The 17,269-nt window shown below is 36.3% G+C and overlaps 1 protein-coding gene across 3 annotated transcripts; it reads left to right on the forward strand.

Annotated features, from left to right (window-relative positions):
- Positions 1-2,186: 2,186 nt before the first annotated feature.
- LOC18436276 (S-adenosyl-L-methionine-dependent methyltransferases superfamily protein) lies at positions 2,187-13,744 on the forward strand. 3 transcript variants are annotated; one of them, XR_016060446.1, is made up of 10 exons: positions 2,187-2,874; positions 4,028-4,177; positions 4,388-4,658; positions 4,901-5,062; positions 6,388-6,498; positions 9,116-9,275; positions 11,012-11,269; positions 11,726-11,848; positions 12,823-12,900; positions 13,040-13,744. XR_016060446.1 is itself a non-coding variant. In XM_006846298.4 (9 exons), exons 1-9 carry the CDS (start codon positions 2,203-2,205, stop codon positions 13,245-13,247), a joined length of 2,031 nt encoding a protein of 676 aa, XP_006846361.1. In that variant the 5' UTR covers positions 2,187-2,202; the 3' UTR covers positions 13,248-13,744. The 3 variants fall into 3 exon arrangements, 2 of the variants coding, with proteins under 2 accessions (XP_006846361.1, XP_088729595.1); XM_006846298.4 differs by lacking the exon at positions 4,901-5,062; XM_088873469.1 differs by lacking the exons at positions 2,187-2,874; positions 4,028-4,177; positions 4,388-4,658.
- The last annotated feature ends 3,525 nt before the right edge of the window (positions 13,745-17,269 follow it).

Below are 17,269 nucleotides of genomic sequence, written 5' to 3' on the forward strand. Positions count from 1 at the left end.
AGTGACTTACCCAAAAAAATTTTACAAAAAATTGTTCTGGCTCCAGTTCGAGTAGATAAGTAACTAAGGTTGCAAAACTTTAGAATTTCGATCTGACATTGACCAGAGGGATTTGACCATCGCCCTTGTAATTAAGAGTTTCAACAAACTTTTTTCTTTTTTTAGGTAGTTTAATGGAGACCCGTAATAAGAATAAAAATCAAAAAGTCATATTATCGCGCCATGCCACCTTGAATACCTAGCCTTATGCCACTATTCAAAATGTGTCCTACAATTTGTGGCAGCAAAATTTCATTAATTTATCACCATGCAATCAATTGATATGACATTGATAGTGAGAGAGATAGGGACATACTACATGCCAAACTATGCCATGTGACGACTAACTCCCCTTCTTCACGACCCAAACTATTCATATCAACAAAATGGAAAATGTAAATAATGCCACGGTTTCTAAACTATGAAAATACAACTACTTAGTATTGAATAATTTTAGAAGAGTTTTTTTATGGGATCCGACAATTTTAGAAGAGTTTTACACACTTAATTGGAGTTAATGAACATATCTAATTCTAATGTGACATTGTCGCCCCAATCGCATGCCAAATTAAAATTGGATGATAAATAAAAAATAAATCTATACAAACAACTGTAAAGAGGTTTCTATTATATATATATAAGGTGTCAACCTTATACTACAAACGAAAGGTGGACCTAAAAATTCCATCCGAGAATGTTGTTACGATGTTGAAAAATCCTACAATTGATCATCTTGATCTTGAGATGTATGGATACTAAAAAAATAGATTTCAAGTCCTCAAATAGTACATCTCGAGACATATTATCTAGACCGTCCATTTTTTAAACTTTTGAATGCTTGTAGATCTACTGGATCTAAACCATAATTAGGTGTGAAATAACTTTTTAGGGCATCGTAGGTGTTTTTGACACCCAAACTACATCTTCTAGCATGATTTAGAAATGAACAATTATTTCATACGGGCTGGACCACATTTCTACAATATACGATCTAGAGGTATAAAGCATCCATCTTAAAGATGGATGCAAATAGGTGGTTCATCTAAAAACAATAGTAACTAACGATTCAAATATTTTCTTAATATAATTATTATTTATAATTATTATTATTTTTTCATATTCATGATCTCCATGTTAAAGATTATGTTTTATCTAAAACTTAGGATCAAATTATATTCTAAAAATATATTTATTACTAAGCCGGTATTTCTACAATATGCGGACTGGTCGCATGCTAACTGTATCTTTTTAGAAATAAGCCTTGCTTTGTTTAAGATTTACACTTTATACAAACTATAATATATAATACAATATTATCATCATCAAAGTTTTTTTTCCAACTAATTGGGGTCAGCTACACAAATCATAGTCTGCTTTGAGATTCATTATAAATTTTGATAAACTTTTACATTGACGATCTACCTAATACATAATATTATAATACAATATAATAATGATATTGTTGGTTAGCTCTATGGTTTATGGAACGAAAACCGCTTGTTGAATTTTTTTTAGGGAAAACTTCATATAGACCTTTGATTCCTCGTCTGATTTCACGGTAGACTCTCATTCTTTTTTTTTTTTTTAAGACAGCCTAAAAAAATTCCAAAGTATTTCACCATATCCCTTTATCTTTTCTCTCTTATGTTTATTTACTTTTGGTTACAAAAATTAGCCCCAACAAATTGTTTTATTCTATCTTATTTATTTCCAACACTTTTATTTCCAATAAGTTAAAAAAAGTTTTTGTATTAAGATGAAATAAAATAATTTGTTGGGAGTAGTTTTTGTGGCCAAAAGTGAATTAATGTAAGAGAAAAGAAATAATAGGGTATGATGAAATACTTAAAAGATTTTTTATGCCATTTGAAAGAAAAATAATAAAAAAATATAATGTAAGATAAGATGAAGAATTAGAGCTATGTACGAAATTGTCGTTTTTTTTTACTTCGATCCACGCCAAGACGAGTGCTCAGGGTCTTAGGGGAACATTCTAAGGGACTTTTCGTCTTTTTTATGAATATGGACAAACTCGTCCTTCATTAAAATGTCATGGGTTGTTTATCCTAAACACATGTCATACATAAAGGCAGCGTGGTTCTGCCATAGAAGTGAGAGACATACCGCCAGTTTCTCATTACAGTGGGTGAGAGCTCTGTAACTATGAAGGCTTTTGGCTATGGAGAACTCGTCCATTTCCCCTCTCTTCTGAAATTTTCTGCCCTAATTCTTGCTTCTCTCTCGTTCTTCTTCATTGGAAAGCACTGGTCCGATGGCTATCAACAACTGGTGTTCTTCTCTGCAAATTCTCAGAAACCACCATCCATCTCCATTTCCAAGAACTCAAACCTAACCCTAAACGTTTCAGCTCTAATTTCGAACTTCACAGAGAACGATTCAAGTCCAAAACCTGCGAAAATTCAACAAGATCCACCACCATATCCTCCTCCTCCTCTTTCACGCCCTCCTCCGCCTCCTCCAATGTCTCCTGAAACTTATGGAGTGGTTGATGAAAGTGGAACAATGACGGATAACTTTGATGTGGGGGATTTTGATCCAGATCTGGTTAAGGATTGGGAAAATGAGACCAGAGATATAGAGATTGACGGTGGTTCTGGTTTGGTTGCAGTGAAGAATTTTAAACTCTGCGATATCAGTATGAGAGAGTACATTCCTTGTTTGGACAATGTTGAGGCCATTAAGAAGCTTAATTCCACAGAGAAGGGGGAGAAATATGAGAGGCATTGCCCAGAGAAGGGGAAAGGTTTGGATTGCTTGGTTCCAGCACCAAAGGATTATAGGACCCCCATTCCATGGCCAAAAAGTCGAGACCAGGTATTTAATTTGTTTTCTTTCTAATTTTCGTGTACTTCTTCTCTCTTTAACGGATAATTTGCGATTTGGTTTTACAGTGCACAATTGACTAAGGCCGTAGAGGTGGTTTGCTTGGTAACATGGCCAACTTCTGTTTACAAAATGGAATTATAGAATCTAGTAAAGTTTGATGGTGATCAGTAGTAGTTTTTGGACGCCTTCGTACTTAGGAAATCAATATCGTACTTACACTATTCAACTAAGGAGCCAAGTGTGTTACTAAATTCATTTTTTATTGTGAAAAAAATTTCCTAGTTCAAATTTTTTCTACAGTGGTTGTGCATCTTCTTCTTTGGGTTGGGAACAACATCTTTACATGTTGTTCTTATTTATTTTTGTTCAATTAAGTTTTAAATGTGCTCGTCGTTTCATGTTACTTGGAAGTTGGGGCAATGTGGGTCCTATCAGCAAAGGTGATTTCTCTCTCTCTCTCATGGTCGTAAGACATAGGCTTTGTTTTTTATTTTTTTATTTTTCTCTTAGTATCCGGTGGTTGGGTTTGCTGCAGTATTTTTTACTGCCTTTGGTTCCTTTTCCTACGAGTGATGAAATAAACGATCCATTATATAATAATAAATTAGAATTATTTTTTAAATATGAATTTCCGAAAAATGTGAAGCACACTATTAGCAACAATATTTACAAAACAAGGATTTCAAAAAGAAAATAAGAAGCAATTGTGGCCATAATTGCTGTGAACCTGGGGTTATAAATGCATGACTTGAAAGAGCGCATCATCTTTTCTCATTGATGCATGGAACAATTGTATTGCAACTTCCACAGCTTTACCTACATGATCTTCTGAATTAATTCATAATGTACATCGACTCTGTTGTTTGTCAAACAATGGCCCTCAAATTTTTATTTTTCGTGGTGAAGTTTTCTCACTTACTATTTTTTTTAAAGAGCGAACTTAGTATTTCTGTGCTGTTACTATCATCTCCTGTCTAAAATTTTATTCATCTTTATTGTTTCGCATGGGCTTTCTGTTATTGGTATGAATCTTCATTTACCTAATTGGTATTTAATTGAAATTTAAATTCTGAATATTTGTCATTGAAGCTACTGTTCTCATTGCTTGAAGTTCATATGCTGATTTTGGGTTGTCATCTAGGTATGGTTCAGCAATGTACCACATACACGGCTTGTTGAAGACAAAGGAGGGCAGAATTGGATTTCTCGAGATAAAGATAAATTCAAATTTCCCGGAGGAGGAACCCAATTTATCCATGGAGCAGATCAGTACTTGGGTCAGATCTCTCAGGTTTTTAATGACCTTTCCTGAGTTTGTCTTGATAAGGGAAAATAATATATTTGTTTACCCTAAAATTTGTTCAACTTTGGCAAAAAAGGAAAAGGCAAGAGGTTAAGTTCATAACAAAATAGAAAATAGAGAAAACAAAGGATATGCTGTTTATTACACATGACATTTGACCTTGTTTGAGTTCTGAACTTTCGTTACGCAAACATACAGATGGTTCCAGAAATAGCATTTGGCTCTCATACAAGAGTTGCCTTGGATGTCGGGTGTGGGGTTGCAAGCTTTGGCGCTTTTCTGCTTGCACGAAATGTGATAACCATGTCAATTGCACCAAAAGATGTCCATGAGAATCAGATTCAATTTGCCCTTGAACGTGGTGTTCCTGCTATGGTGTCTGTCTTTGCCACACGTCGACTATTGTATCCAAGCCAGGCTTTTGACTTGATACATTGCTCACGATGTCGAATCAACTGGACCCGTGATGGTACGGGTTTCCTTTTCCTCTTTATATCTCGATGCCACCCTGCTATTGTGCTGCAGATGGGCTAAATTAGGCCTGTTCAAATTTTTCATGTATGTGTTGAAGTTCACATAGCTATATGAGTAGATATGGTTTAGTTGATTGTACTTGTAGAGTTTAAGTATAGACCATTTCATGTGTTACCTTGTATCTTTGCTAATGGTCTGGAAATACTGATACATTCTCACCTACAAATGAAATGAAAGGAGCTTGGAATAACCGAACCTAAGAAGTTGTAGATTCTCTCGAGACACTCAAGAAGGAACTGTGCAAACACTTGAGATGGCCGCTGGGATAATTTCTATATGGATGATGACAGTGGTGCTGAGATGGCTATGTTGAATCATCTGAGTCAGCCAACATTATTGGTAAGGAGTCCATTCAATCCATGTCCATGGATCCTCAAGAATCCTGTCAAAGATGAATTGGAGGAAGTAAGATGATGTGTCAGATTCATGTGGTTTGCGATCTTCTATTTTAGGCACTGTCATGTAATTTGGAGAGCTTGGCTTAACTCATTTTAAAAAAAAAAGGTGATGTGTATAGTGGGTAGGTATGGGAGCCACCAGACTTGTTATTGCCCTGCCAACCTGACCATGCATTCCTTGGGTCATTCCTGCCAATTTCACTTATGTCAACCGCTGCTGGAGATTTCAATGATAACCCTAAACCTATGGTTACAGTTTCTATTACTTTGACAAGCCAACTCACAACCATGGGCAACCACAATTATGATGGTTTCATTTTGGGGTGGAGGGAAAATGGTGCTGTATGGTTTTGCTTTTGAGCTTAACTACTTAAACATTATTTTTCGTAAAAAAAAAAAGGTACCATGTGACACACAGTAAATTAGATGTTATCAATAGATTCACATTGAATGAAATTTCAAAAGATAAAATTTAATTATTATTAATTGAAATATAAATGGTTGTTTGAGGGATGTAATGCTTTTATCCTTGCTTTTTTTAAAAAAAATTTCCTTAGGGAAAAAGGGGAAAAGTTCATGACGAACAATTGATTGTTCAAAGGACCATGTTTCAGTTTAAGTGTATGTTTGGCTGCAAACTAAAATCAATCAGTATTTTTCTTTAATAGTAGATCGCCATGTGCTAAACTACATTAAAACTGATTTGTAGTTGAAGCAATTGAAATGTGGTTGAGGGTTGTTTAGCTGCAATTTTTATTCTCAAACTTGCTGAAATTCATTGAAAATTGTGTAAATCACCGAAACTTAACGAATCTCTATCTCTCTCTCTCTCTCTCTCGCACACACACACAACTTCATCTCTCCCTGGTATTCAACCCCCTCTCTGTAAACCGTTCACCTCTCTTTGACTTCGTCTTCTCTTTCTCTGAGACAGATTGCAGGGGTTTTCGTTTTTCTTTTTCTAAGAGTGTGGCTTCTTCCATCCACACCCAAATCTGTTGTCCATTGGAAGCATACTTGTGTGAACTGCAATATGTTCATCCTTGCATGAGTTATTCATAATTAAATTGTAAAGGGACTTTGTTACTTAATGGGAATACTGATGTGGCTAATGGTCTTTAAAACTGCATGCTTTTTGGCACACACATATCTGTTGTCCATTGGAAGCATACTTGTGTAAAATTGTAATGGGACTTTGTTACTTAATGGGAATACTGATGTGGTTAATGGTCCTCAAAATTGCATGCTTTTTGGCATTTGGTGCAGATGGAATTTTACTTGTTGAAGTAGATAGAATGCTGAGGGCTGGAGGCTACTTTGCTTGGGCAGCACAACCAGTATATAAACACGAAGAGAATTTGCAAGAAGCATGGAAAGGTAATCATTTAGAACCTAGGTGTTAAGGAATATCAATATATTGGTTACCATCTTAAATTTGTTCATGTCATTAGTTTCGTGTTTCATTAGGTCACACAATCTTTTTTTACCATTTTGCCATCATTAAGTGCTAAATTGAGATACTGCATGTAGGTTTGTGCATTTTCTTTATTTTGTGTCGGCTCTGTTTATCGCACTTTATTGTTTGGGAATTAAAAGAAAACTCATGTATCGAATGTATAGAACCTCTCAAACCAAATTTGTTACTAAAACAGAGATGATATGTGGTCTTTTCTCTCTCTCTCTTTTTATTATTATTATTATTATTATTTTATTATTTTTATTTTTACAAAAACAGAGATGATATCTGGTCGTTTGTTAATAGAATGGCTGAAAGAAGTGGAATTGAATTAGAGAATATGGGAGAACTACGCTGAAAAGAACCTTATTTTGGTTCTCTGTGACTTAAGGAGAATAAGCTGCCTTTTTATGGTTTAAGTAATGTGGAGATATGTTTGATGTAAAACACTAACTTGATTTTGATTATAAACCGTAAAAAAAGAAAATAGAAAAAAAGAAGCAAAGAAATAGTTCATATATATTATCAGCAAATAATGTGTACTCATCCCTTGAATTAATGCTACAAGGATCCTGTAATATCCCAGGCGATCTTGACGTCTTCCCTTTGTTCTAAAAGTTGTCTCTCCTTAATTGCTGCCTGGCTCCTGGCTGCGTAAACATTATTTCCCTCTATATTTGCCCCTTACCCCTGGACTTACCTCATTTTCCTTTGTTATGATTTCATATTTGACTTGCCTAATAACAATTGACAGAGTTCATGGGGGAGGACTGAACCACTAGATTATAGAAGCTGGGAGAGTAAGTTGGACAACTGATCGTTTTTATTCCTCATAACCTGACACAAGGCTAGAACTGTCTGCTCTGAAACTGTTAGCACTGCTGTGCTTTTATAGGAGACACGAAGTCCTCAACAGTATTAGCCCCCCATCATCAAAGGTGTAATTTCTGTAGAGGGGTTGCAGCAGTCTTTGTGTAGTATGTGAAAGACCCATTATTATTTTTGTGAGGCTGTTGTGTCATTGTTCAGACTACTTTAGTGGTTCAAGTTGTGGGTTTCATTTTAACTTTAACATATTCATAGTAGTTGACAAAACCTAATGCAGGCAACTCTTTTTGCTGAGGATATCTGCAGTGAATACACACACAACACCCTCTACAAAAAACCACTGTAAACTATCAAAAAATAAAACAGAAAGAGTAGAAGTTGGGCTCTTGTGTTCCACTCCCTTAAGAGGGAAATGTTTTCTGAGCCAGGTTTCACTTTGGAGGGGATATTATGATTTTCATGATCAGACCCACTCCTAATACCAAGAAATGGCCAATCCCCAAATTTAAACTGTCCTTTGGTTCACACTCTCTGTGCTTGAGTTACCATTGACTTTACAAATGACCTGCATAATAACACATAGCCCTCCTGTCATCCCTGAAATTAATCTGGTTTTATCCATGGTTATGATGTAACCTTGAGACATGTGAACTCTGATTTGTATGCCTCTCCACTCTCCGTGGTAGCTCTCAAATTTTGTTTCAGCGTCAGATCTTTGTGGGCTAGCAATTCATCTAAGTCGGAGAGTGGGCTAGCGATTCATCTAAGTCACAGACAGAGATTTTATCCATGGTTATGATGTAAACTTGATTCATGCAAACTCTGATTTGTATGCCTCTCCACTCTCCATGGTGGCTCTCAAAATTTGAATCTCGACTGGTTGTGAGGCAGCATTCATCAGCATGCATATCAGCTAAAAGCTTGAACAAAATTGTACTTTTTCCTCCTGAGAGCACTTAAGATGAACTTTATGGGCCTGATAATAGGTACCTTTCTAGGCAGACTGGTTGACTTATTGGGGAGGGACAACTAATATTGTGGGGTGACTTACTTACCTTTTCATCTTTGTTGTTAATTTCCTCATTTCTGTTTCTTTACAGTGTTTCGGTGCTTTCAAGTCTGAATGGCTTATCACTTATTCCAAAAATTGGCAGACCTACATTGGCAGTGTATGATCTCCCCAGATTCCTTGGTGGAAACTGGAAGGAGATGTGCTGTTTATAGTTTTTGATACCAATCACAGTCATGGCCATCCATCTGATGGAGCGTGTTTCAGAAGAGATTCCAGTGAAAAGGAACATGATCAATCATCAGCTTCAGCTATTGCAGCTGAACTTTAAAATGCTTTTACATGGGCGAGATTCATTGAATAAATTAGGATATTTTGTTTGTTAATCGATGGTCCTAAAAGAATCATGTCTTGGCGGATTCTTATGAATGTTTTCCAAGCTTCTGCCACAAATTAGTGTTACTGCATGGCTCATTGGTTTCCTGTACAGGAGATGTAGGCTTACAAGATGGTATGTCTACTTAGTTTTTTGTCTTTAATTTGTAACTTGGTATCACTACATTTCATGGTAAATCATATATCCAGACTCTCTATAGATAATCCTTTGGACTTCATTTTTTAATCAGATGCGTTCAATTGCAATATATCAAGCTGGTTTTTCAATTTGTTTAAATGTTGTCCTGATGCTTTTTGCTGTGCAGAGATGGAAGACCTTACTGCTCGGATCTGCTGGCAACTTGTGAAGAAGGAGGGCTATCTTGCCATTTGGCAAAAGCCTCGAAACAACAGCTGTTATCTAAGCCGTGATGTTGGTGTTAAGCCTCCCTTATGTGAGGCAGATGATGACCCTGATAGTGTCTGGTATTTCTTTATTTCACTTGCTTTGCTACTTGATATTGGAATGTAGACGAAAATAATTTCTAGAAACAGTTTCCATGTATGCTTTCAACTTTATGAGTCATCTGTTACTTATAAGTTAAAAGAAAAGATGACAGAGAGCATATCTTTTGGGTGGAGCGTGGAGTCTACTCATAGATGGTAGGGGGTATTGTCGTATAGAAATAATAATTCAAAGGGTGGCTGCTGATCTAATGTATGACCAAGATTGTGGGATATGCATGCTTTTAACATGCATATGCACAGAATTTTATTTTCATGGTACTCGGAGAGTAGGAGTAAAATATCTTAACATCCCTGCTCCTGTACAAAGCACAATGACATGGCTTGAAATAATCTAACTTTTTTCCAGACAATATACTGCAAAATTTTATTGAGATTCAAATATTAAGTATAGCAAATTACGGGACGACAACAAACTATTTATGCTTGGGAACCTAGGATTGTAATCGCAGTATCATGATGGTGATTTTGTTGGATAATATATGGAGATTGTGCTCCAGTACAGGCTTGGTGTCCCTTCATTACATGAGAAGTAGAACTTCTTGTTAAAATGACAAATCACCTTCATTGTGCACTGTCTACTCATGACAAAGGGGGTAACCAAAATATATGGCGCTTATGTTGAGTGAGCGGGCTCCAACGTCCTTTTAGTGCACAAAGCAAAGAATCTTCAGTACATTCTGTAAACAAGGTTCTATTTCCATTATAGCAGTGGATTTAGAAACTAATATTCTTTTTGGTCTCAAAGAAGGAAGGGAACACCTGAGGAACATGCAAAATTCTGTTGATAAAACTAAAATCCTTTTGTTCTTTAGGCAGTAGGATGACAGCCTAATCAAAATCAATATGAAAATTCAGTTGGAGTCATAAAAAAGAAGACCTTACAAGATCTTTGCATAGACTTGTCTTGGTATGACTAATAATCCTGAGACCTAATGTGACCATTGTGTAGATGTCATGAACTGACTAACCTTATAAATCACATACAGAAAATTAGCTTGAGCAATCTTCTAATAAAACACCCATGAAAATATGGTGTCACTCTTCTTTTTGACTAATGAACAATGTAGAGCAAGCCTTCCATCGGCCATCAATTATGTCTTGCATCATTAGTGGATCTCCTATTTATGAAGATATTTTCACATTCACCTTTGCTGGAGTATCCACTGTTATACTTCCTGGGTGCATGCTTAATATGTAAGATCTTGGGCATGCTTATTTTATAAGATGTAACCCAAGCATACTGCTTTCTCTTACATGTTTGTTTTTGGTTAAATTAGTGGGGATGATGAGACCCTACGCATTTTATTACTAATCCACAAAGATATTACATGTACAAATATCGAACCGCCCCTTTGAAGGGGGACATTGGAAATGTCATGAGACATTTTTGGAAATGTCATGAGACATTTTTGGAAATGTCATGAGACATTTTTGGAAATGTCATGTGACATTTTTGGTTTGCAGAAATCTGCTCTCTTACATGCTATAAGATGTAAAAGCAGCTGGATATCTGAACGTATTTGGTTGCTACGTGTTGTTGGGGACGTTCTTCAAATTATTGCCTGATAGTTGTGCATGCTAGGCTACTGAAAATAATGCTTTTGGAAGTTCACAATTCCTTGTTTTCTCAGCATTATTTACATTGTTCTGATTTGATCGGTTCCTAGAATAAATATTCCTAATGATTGTTATAGGTATGTAAACCTCAAGGGATGCATCAGTCGATTGCCTGAGACTGGGTATGGAGGGAATTTAACAGCTTGGCCTGCACGTTTGCATGGTCCTCCAGATCGATTGCAGTCTGTAAATATGGATGCTTATGTGTCCAAAAAGGATCTTTTCAAGGCAGAAACAGGTTATTGGAATGATATTATAGCAAGCTTTGTACGAGCTTATCATTGGAAGAAACTGCATTTTCGAAATGTGATGGATATGAGGGCAGGGTTTGGAGGGTATGGTCTTACCTTCTCTTTGCAAAGCTACCCACTTTGACTGACTGCTGCAATTTTGGATGATATTACAATTTGACCTCTTTTTGATATTGTTTATGGTAGATGAGAGAGGCTGCAAATTTCCCACGGGGAAGTGTACTATAACCCAGGAATGTAGTGGAGAACCCAGTGCATTGGGTCCTCACTGTCGTTGAAATGTTGGATGCCTGTAGGTGAGAGTGTTGGACCGACCGTTGGGGTCATGTCATGTTTTACTGGGTCCTTCTCACTCTCCATCACCATCCACCATCTTCTGACGCTGATAATCCAATGCGGCATGGTTTCTTGTTGTCCATTGGATTATAATTTGCTTTAGCTTTCCTATATATGAAAGTCATATGCTTTTAGCTTCTTGAGAAACATTCATTTTGCATTATATAAGTAGTTGTCTTAATAATTTATATTTTGATATGCCAGGTTTGCAGAAGCAATGTATGATCTACATATGGATTGCTGGGTCATGAATGTTGTTCCTGTTAGTGGACCCAACACCTTGCCTGTTATCTATGATCGAGGACTTATTGGTGTTATCCATGATTGGTGAATTCTAATGCTTTTTCTCATCCTTTTCTTGTTTTGTATTTTCTTTTAGTTTATTGTTGCTGTTTCTGTTGTTGTTGTCATAGTTGTGTTCTTCTTCTTTTTCTTAACATTATTATGTGAAAACTTACTATGGTTTTATATGGTTGTAATTCATGCTGACTGGTTGAAATACAATTGTAATGCAGTATCTATATAATGTTCTTCATCTTGCATAACTTATGTTTAAAATCGCCGAGATTTTGAGTTTCTTGGGTGGATATGAACTTAAATTTTCGTTTGGTTTTGTTCTATACTTGTTTTCCTTAGTTGTAACTCATGCAGTTATTTGTTCTTGGATGCGGTAACTGTACGATTTTTACTCCATTATAAGCATGTCTAGTGTAAATTCTGTGCATGTTGCATGCATCACTCACAGAATATTAGAGCAGTTTTGTATTTTCTATAGAGATGTGGCCATTGGATTTTGAGGACTGCTAGTAACTGATCTCATTAAATCTAAAGACTAATGCTATTGAATTGAGATGCTAATCGAATTGATTGGATTTTAAAGTTGATATTTGTATCTAATCGCATAACTTACTAATTAGCAGTCTATTTACTAAACTTGGGATACTTACAATTCCTATCCTGTTGACTTGTAAATTTGAATTATTGGGAAGTGTTAAAGAGTCTTTTGAAGTTGCTTGAGTACAAACTAACTTCATGCAGTTTAGAACAATTTATTTATTGGTACATGAGATGTTTTGAGGCATCTGAGGTTGGATAATTGCAGAAAGAAACCCATCTCTGTTTCTCATTCCTTTATGTTCATGTTTTCTGGAGCCTAACTAATGCCAAATTCCACGTACTGTGGTGGTCATGGATATGTTCTTTATAGATGCCTCCACTATATTCTAGTTGTAACGTCTAAACATAGAAAATGTGAAGAAATTTCTGTTCACTAGACTAATGGCTGGAACTTCCATATCCAGGTGTGAGCCATTTGATACATATCCCAGAACCTATGATCTCTTGCACGCAAATGGCCTCTTCTCCATTGAGCGGAAAAGGTCAGGCTTCATTGTTTTATATTTCTTGGTTTGAGCATGTGAAATCCTAGTGGTGTAAAGCTCATTTGCGAGAGAGAGAGAGAGAGAGAGAGAGAGAGAGAGAGAGAGCTCATATTCTAAATCTTGTCATCATACTCAGGTGCAACATATCGAGCATCTTGCTAGAGATGGATCGCATTCTTAGGCCTAGTGGGTACGCATACATCAGGGACTTGCGGCCTGTTCTCGAGGAAGTCAAGCTAATAGGAAACGCCATGGGTTGGAGGATTTCTACCTATGACACCTCTGAGGGGCCTTATGCCAGTCAAAAGGTATTGGCATGTCAGAAGCAGTTGTTGCGAGCTTGAACAGGTAGAGAGAGACAAAATCATCGACAGAGAAACTAGTGGAAAGAATTCTATACAGGTAGAGAGAGAAACTCATACACAGTGCCAGATTTGGAAATCAGTGATAGTTTGATTGGTTTAGTTGGTTCATGGATCACTGAAACAGTGGGCAATGGAAAGCATTGAGAACTGCGAACGGAGATGTGTAATTGGAGGCATTACGAGAGAGAATGGGTGTACAGACGGCCCAATAGAGAGACAGGCATGTAGCATGGCTACATGCTGGATCCGAGTTGTGTAATTCATTGGGTATTATTCCCTTTTTTTTTCTGTTCTGTAATCTCAAAAGTAATTGCTGGCATTCTGTTCTTTAATTATGTGTGGATGTGCTTACACACCAAGCACCAAGGCAGGGATCATTCCCTTTGTTATAATTTCTTATGTCTTTGCTTAATTTTTTTTCAACTTTATGTGGCATATTTGAAGAAGTATTCAACTAACGATATTTTGTCATGGAAGTTTTTCTCTTGTGGGTGATTTCAGAAAAATAGATTGAGTGGTACTCCTTTTGAAAAAAATGCAGCATGTGTACCATGCATGCATCAGACATGAATAGAAAGAGGCTTATCCCATTGATTCTATTTGTGAAACCTCTTTTTAAAATGAGGAACCTATTTTTATAGAAATATACCATTTATCTTTTGTACGAGGTCAATCATTTCTAGTTGTTAGATTTGAAATTGGAATGTTGAGTGTGTGATTGATTAGGCTCAAAGTTCAAAGAAATTTTTTTTGAACTCTACGACATACTTTAAACTGTCCTATTTGATATTTGATGGTTAGGATTAGTTGACTTCCTTATTCCATAGATAGATGATTTTACAGTATACAATCCCTATTTTCATGTATCTCATGGCAAGGTTTAGGTTCCTTCTAGGGTATGCATACTTTTCAGAATCCATCTTGGAGAGAAATTGAGGATCTAAAATTTAAATAGTTATCATTCTACTATGATTCATTTATTTTAGTGCATCTAATCTCTCATGGAGATGGAATAAGAGGTTCTAGAACTAAACAAATCTGTCACCTTGGAATCAGAAAGAAAAATAATAAAAAAAGAATGGTAGAATTTGGAGCCTTTGAAATTGATCTCTGTGCCCATTATTTGGTGTCATTCAATTTTATATTACAATTGTCAACTGGTCTATCTATTTGTGGATATTCAGATTTCATGCTTTCTACATTGAAATGGGTTTGTTCTGAAACCCTTGAAATTTAGAGCATTTTAGTACCAGTTAACAGACTCACTAAAAAATTATGCTAAGAGGAAGACAGGAAGAGAATTCGCCTTCTAAAATGCTTCCTCAGGGCGTCAAAAGTGTGCTCCCTATATCTATGCGTGACCAATTTTAACTATCAAACATAGCATTAACCCTAACCTCGAGGGATCTTACACCACCAGCTGCCCCACTAAGCCACACAAAGACTCCTCCAATAACATCCGCTTGAAAGCCCTCCTCTGCCCCGGCCAAGCCTCTTACAACCAACCCAATGTAGCTCCTTCTCTTCCACAATCATATAACACAAATCGGGGTTGGAGTGACGCACAACCTGCTCTAGGACGGAAACTAGAATTTTATGGAATAGGCAAGAGACAAGCGGGAGAAAAAAGAGACGGAAAGTAGAATTTTATGGAATAGGCAAGAGACAAGCGGGAGAAAAAAGAGAGGAAAGACGTCCGCTACCTACTCTGGCCTATGCTCTTTGTCTTCACGACAGACCTTTTTCTTTTTTTTCTATTTTTCTGTCTTGTGACCTATTCTTCACGGAAGCTTTCTTCCCCTGCTCTCTCTCTCTCTCTCTCTCTCTCTCTCTCTCTCTCTCATACTTGTACCCCAACCCTATTCTTCACAGAAGAACATCTTGAGAGAAGAAGTTTCGTGAACCATTACTACCCTCACCAGATGCAATGGTGCAAGATTGATGAAGATGTAGCAAACATGAAAAGTGGGTTTGTTTCTTTAATTTAGTTGGACAATGTAGATTTTATACAATTTTTAAAATAATATCGCACCTTTTTTAAGATAATGTCAAATCCACATATTCCAACTAAAAAAAGGGTTTACGGTACTCAAATCTTACTTTACAACTAAGTATGCATCCTTATATAAACATTTTCCCTCTCTTTCTATCCCCATCTAGACCAACGAAAACATGTTAATCTCCCCTTCTCTCTAGTGAACCCAATAGCTTCCAACCATGACCGTGGCAATCAAACCTTTGATAACTAAGATCTGGAAAATAATGGCGATAATAATTGTCTTGAAGAGGGATGGAGGGAGAAGATGATCAGGGATGGTGGTGGGCTAGGAATGGGCTCTAGGTGGTGAGGGTGACAAGGAGCTATAACATGATGTTTGGAATTTCATTCCTATCAAAGACATGATACCCAATCTCCACTGAACTGCCCAAAAAGAAAAAGGAGGGTAGTAGGCATGTGATATGCTATTTGGACTTACCCTTTTTCTTTTCTTGCTTTAAGTTTTATAATCATCAATTCAAATTCTAATTAAAGTTGAAAGCTAGGTTCTCTAATGTGATGGTGGTCTCTCCCTTTTAAGAATCAAGATTTGATTTCCTTTCTTTTGAATTTTTTTGGCTAGCCTGAATTTTGAGAGGTGAGGGGGTGCTTCTCAAATCATCTCAAACTTCTCTCTCGTTTTTTCTATTCATCTCTCTTCTTTCTCTTTCAAAATAGAGGGTTTTGAAAGATTCGCCACAGAGGAATAAATTTGATAGAGACACAGGCGAGAGAAAGTAGAGAAGAGAAAGAAAATGAACCCAAAAACAAATTAAGCCAGCTTAAAAATATTAACTCCCCCAATTAATAGGTATTGAGATTGTTTTTCCTTGTTAGAATGGACATTCAAATACGCCCTAAGATGGTGCACTGATAATACATAGGATCATTCACAGTGGATACAACGAGTAAGTTTCTTAAGAAACACATAATTAATGTGTGTTACATCACTTGCTTGTTGCTAACGATAAGTGATTTATTGGTCACCCTATGCTGCTTTCTATCAATATGTAGGAAATCGTTCGAGTCTAGAAGAGAAAAGCCAAGTTGGTATGAAATTACACCCGAGAATTGGTCACCCCATTCTGATTTTTGTCAATATATAGGAAATCGTCTTGAGTCTAAAAAAAAACTGGCGATTTGCTACAATAAAAATGTTAATTCACCGATTTGAATCGGTTCTTGGTTAGTTCACTAATTTTTTTGTATAGTAAAACAGTGAACCGGACTGCCGATTTATCGATCTGGAATGGTTTTTGTGATGCCCGATCTAATCACCGATCCATTTTTCAAATCATTGTTAACGATATATCGACACATATAAGTGCTATTGTAAACGTCGAAATTGCTGATGTTTAACCATATTTGGTGTTTTTGACATCGGCCAACATATCTAGTTATTTAACCTTTTATTGAACGCCGAATGACAAGACGGGTCCATGCATAAACCTAAACCTGGTGGTGATTCCTTCCTTAAATGCACCTAATTAGCAAAATCCTAGAAACCTGGTAAAATTCAAGTATCCATCCAGCCATTAACCTCAAGTTCAGCATATTCTCGCAAGAAAAAAGAAAATAAGAGAGACATGACAACTTTTTTTTTTTTTTTTTTTTTTTTTCTGGGTAATTCAATGGGAAAGACAGACCTCTATTTTTTTTTCAAATAGATTAAAAGTTAACTTTTTGAAGATGCTAATGGGGTGCTGTTAGTGGTGGGAATCAAAACTATAACGTGGTGACTAGGGTGATTTCGTTTGTTTTATGAAAATTTATGTTGTTCTTACATAAATATTTCCTCCTTTTGCTTCCATTTCAAGAAAAAGATTGATGAAATTCTATTCAGAAAATAGAAATATTTCCTTCTAATCCACCCACTCAAATGAGCCAAAATATGAACTACGAGATAGGTTTGTCTTGGGCCGTTTGAATTATCATCATTTTTCATAAAAGCAAACATTTCAAC

This window comes from Amborella trichopoda, chromosome 8, assembly GCF_054954075.1.
Source record: "Amborella trichopoda isolate Santa Cruz 75 chromosome 8, AtrichopodaSantaCruz75HAP2 v2.0, whole genome shotgun sequence".
NCBI lineage: Eukaryota > Viridiplantae > Streptophyta > Magnoliopsida > Amborellales > Amborellaceae > Amborella > Amborella trichopoda.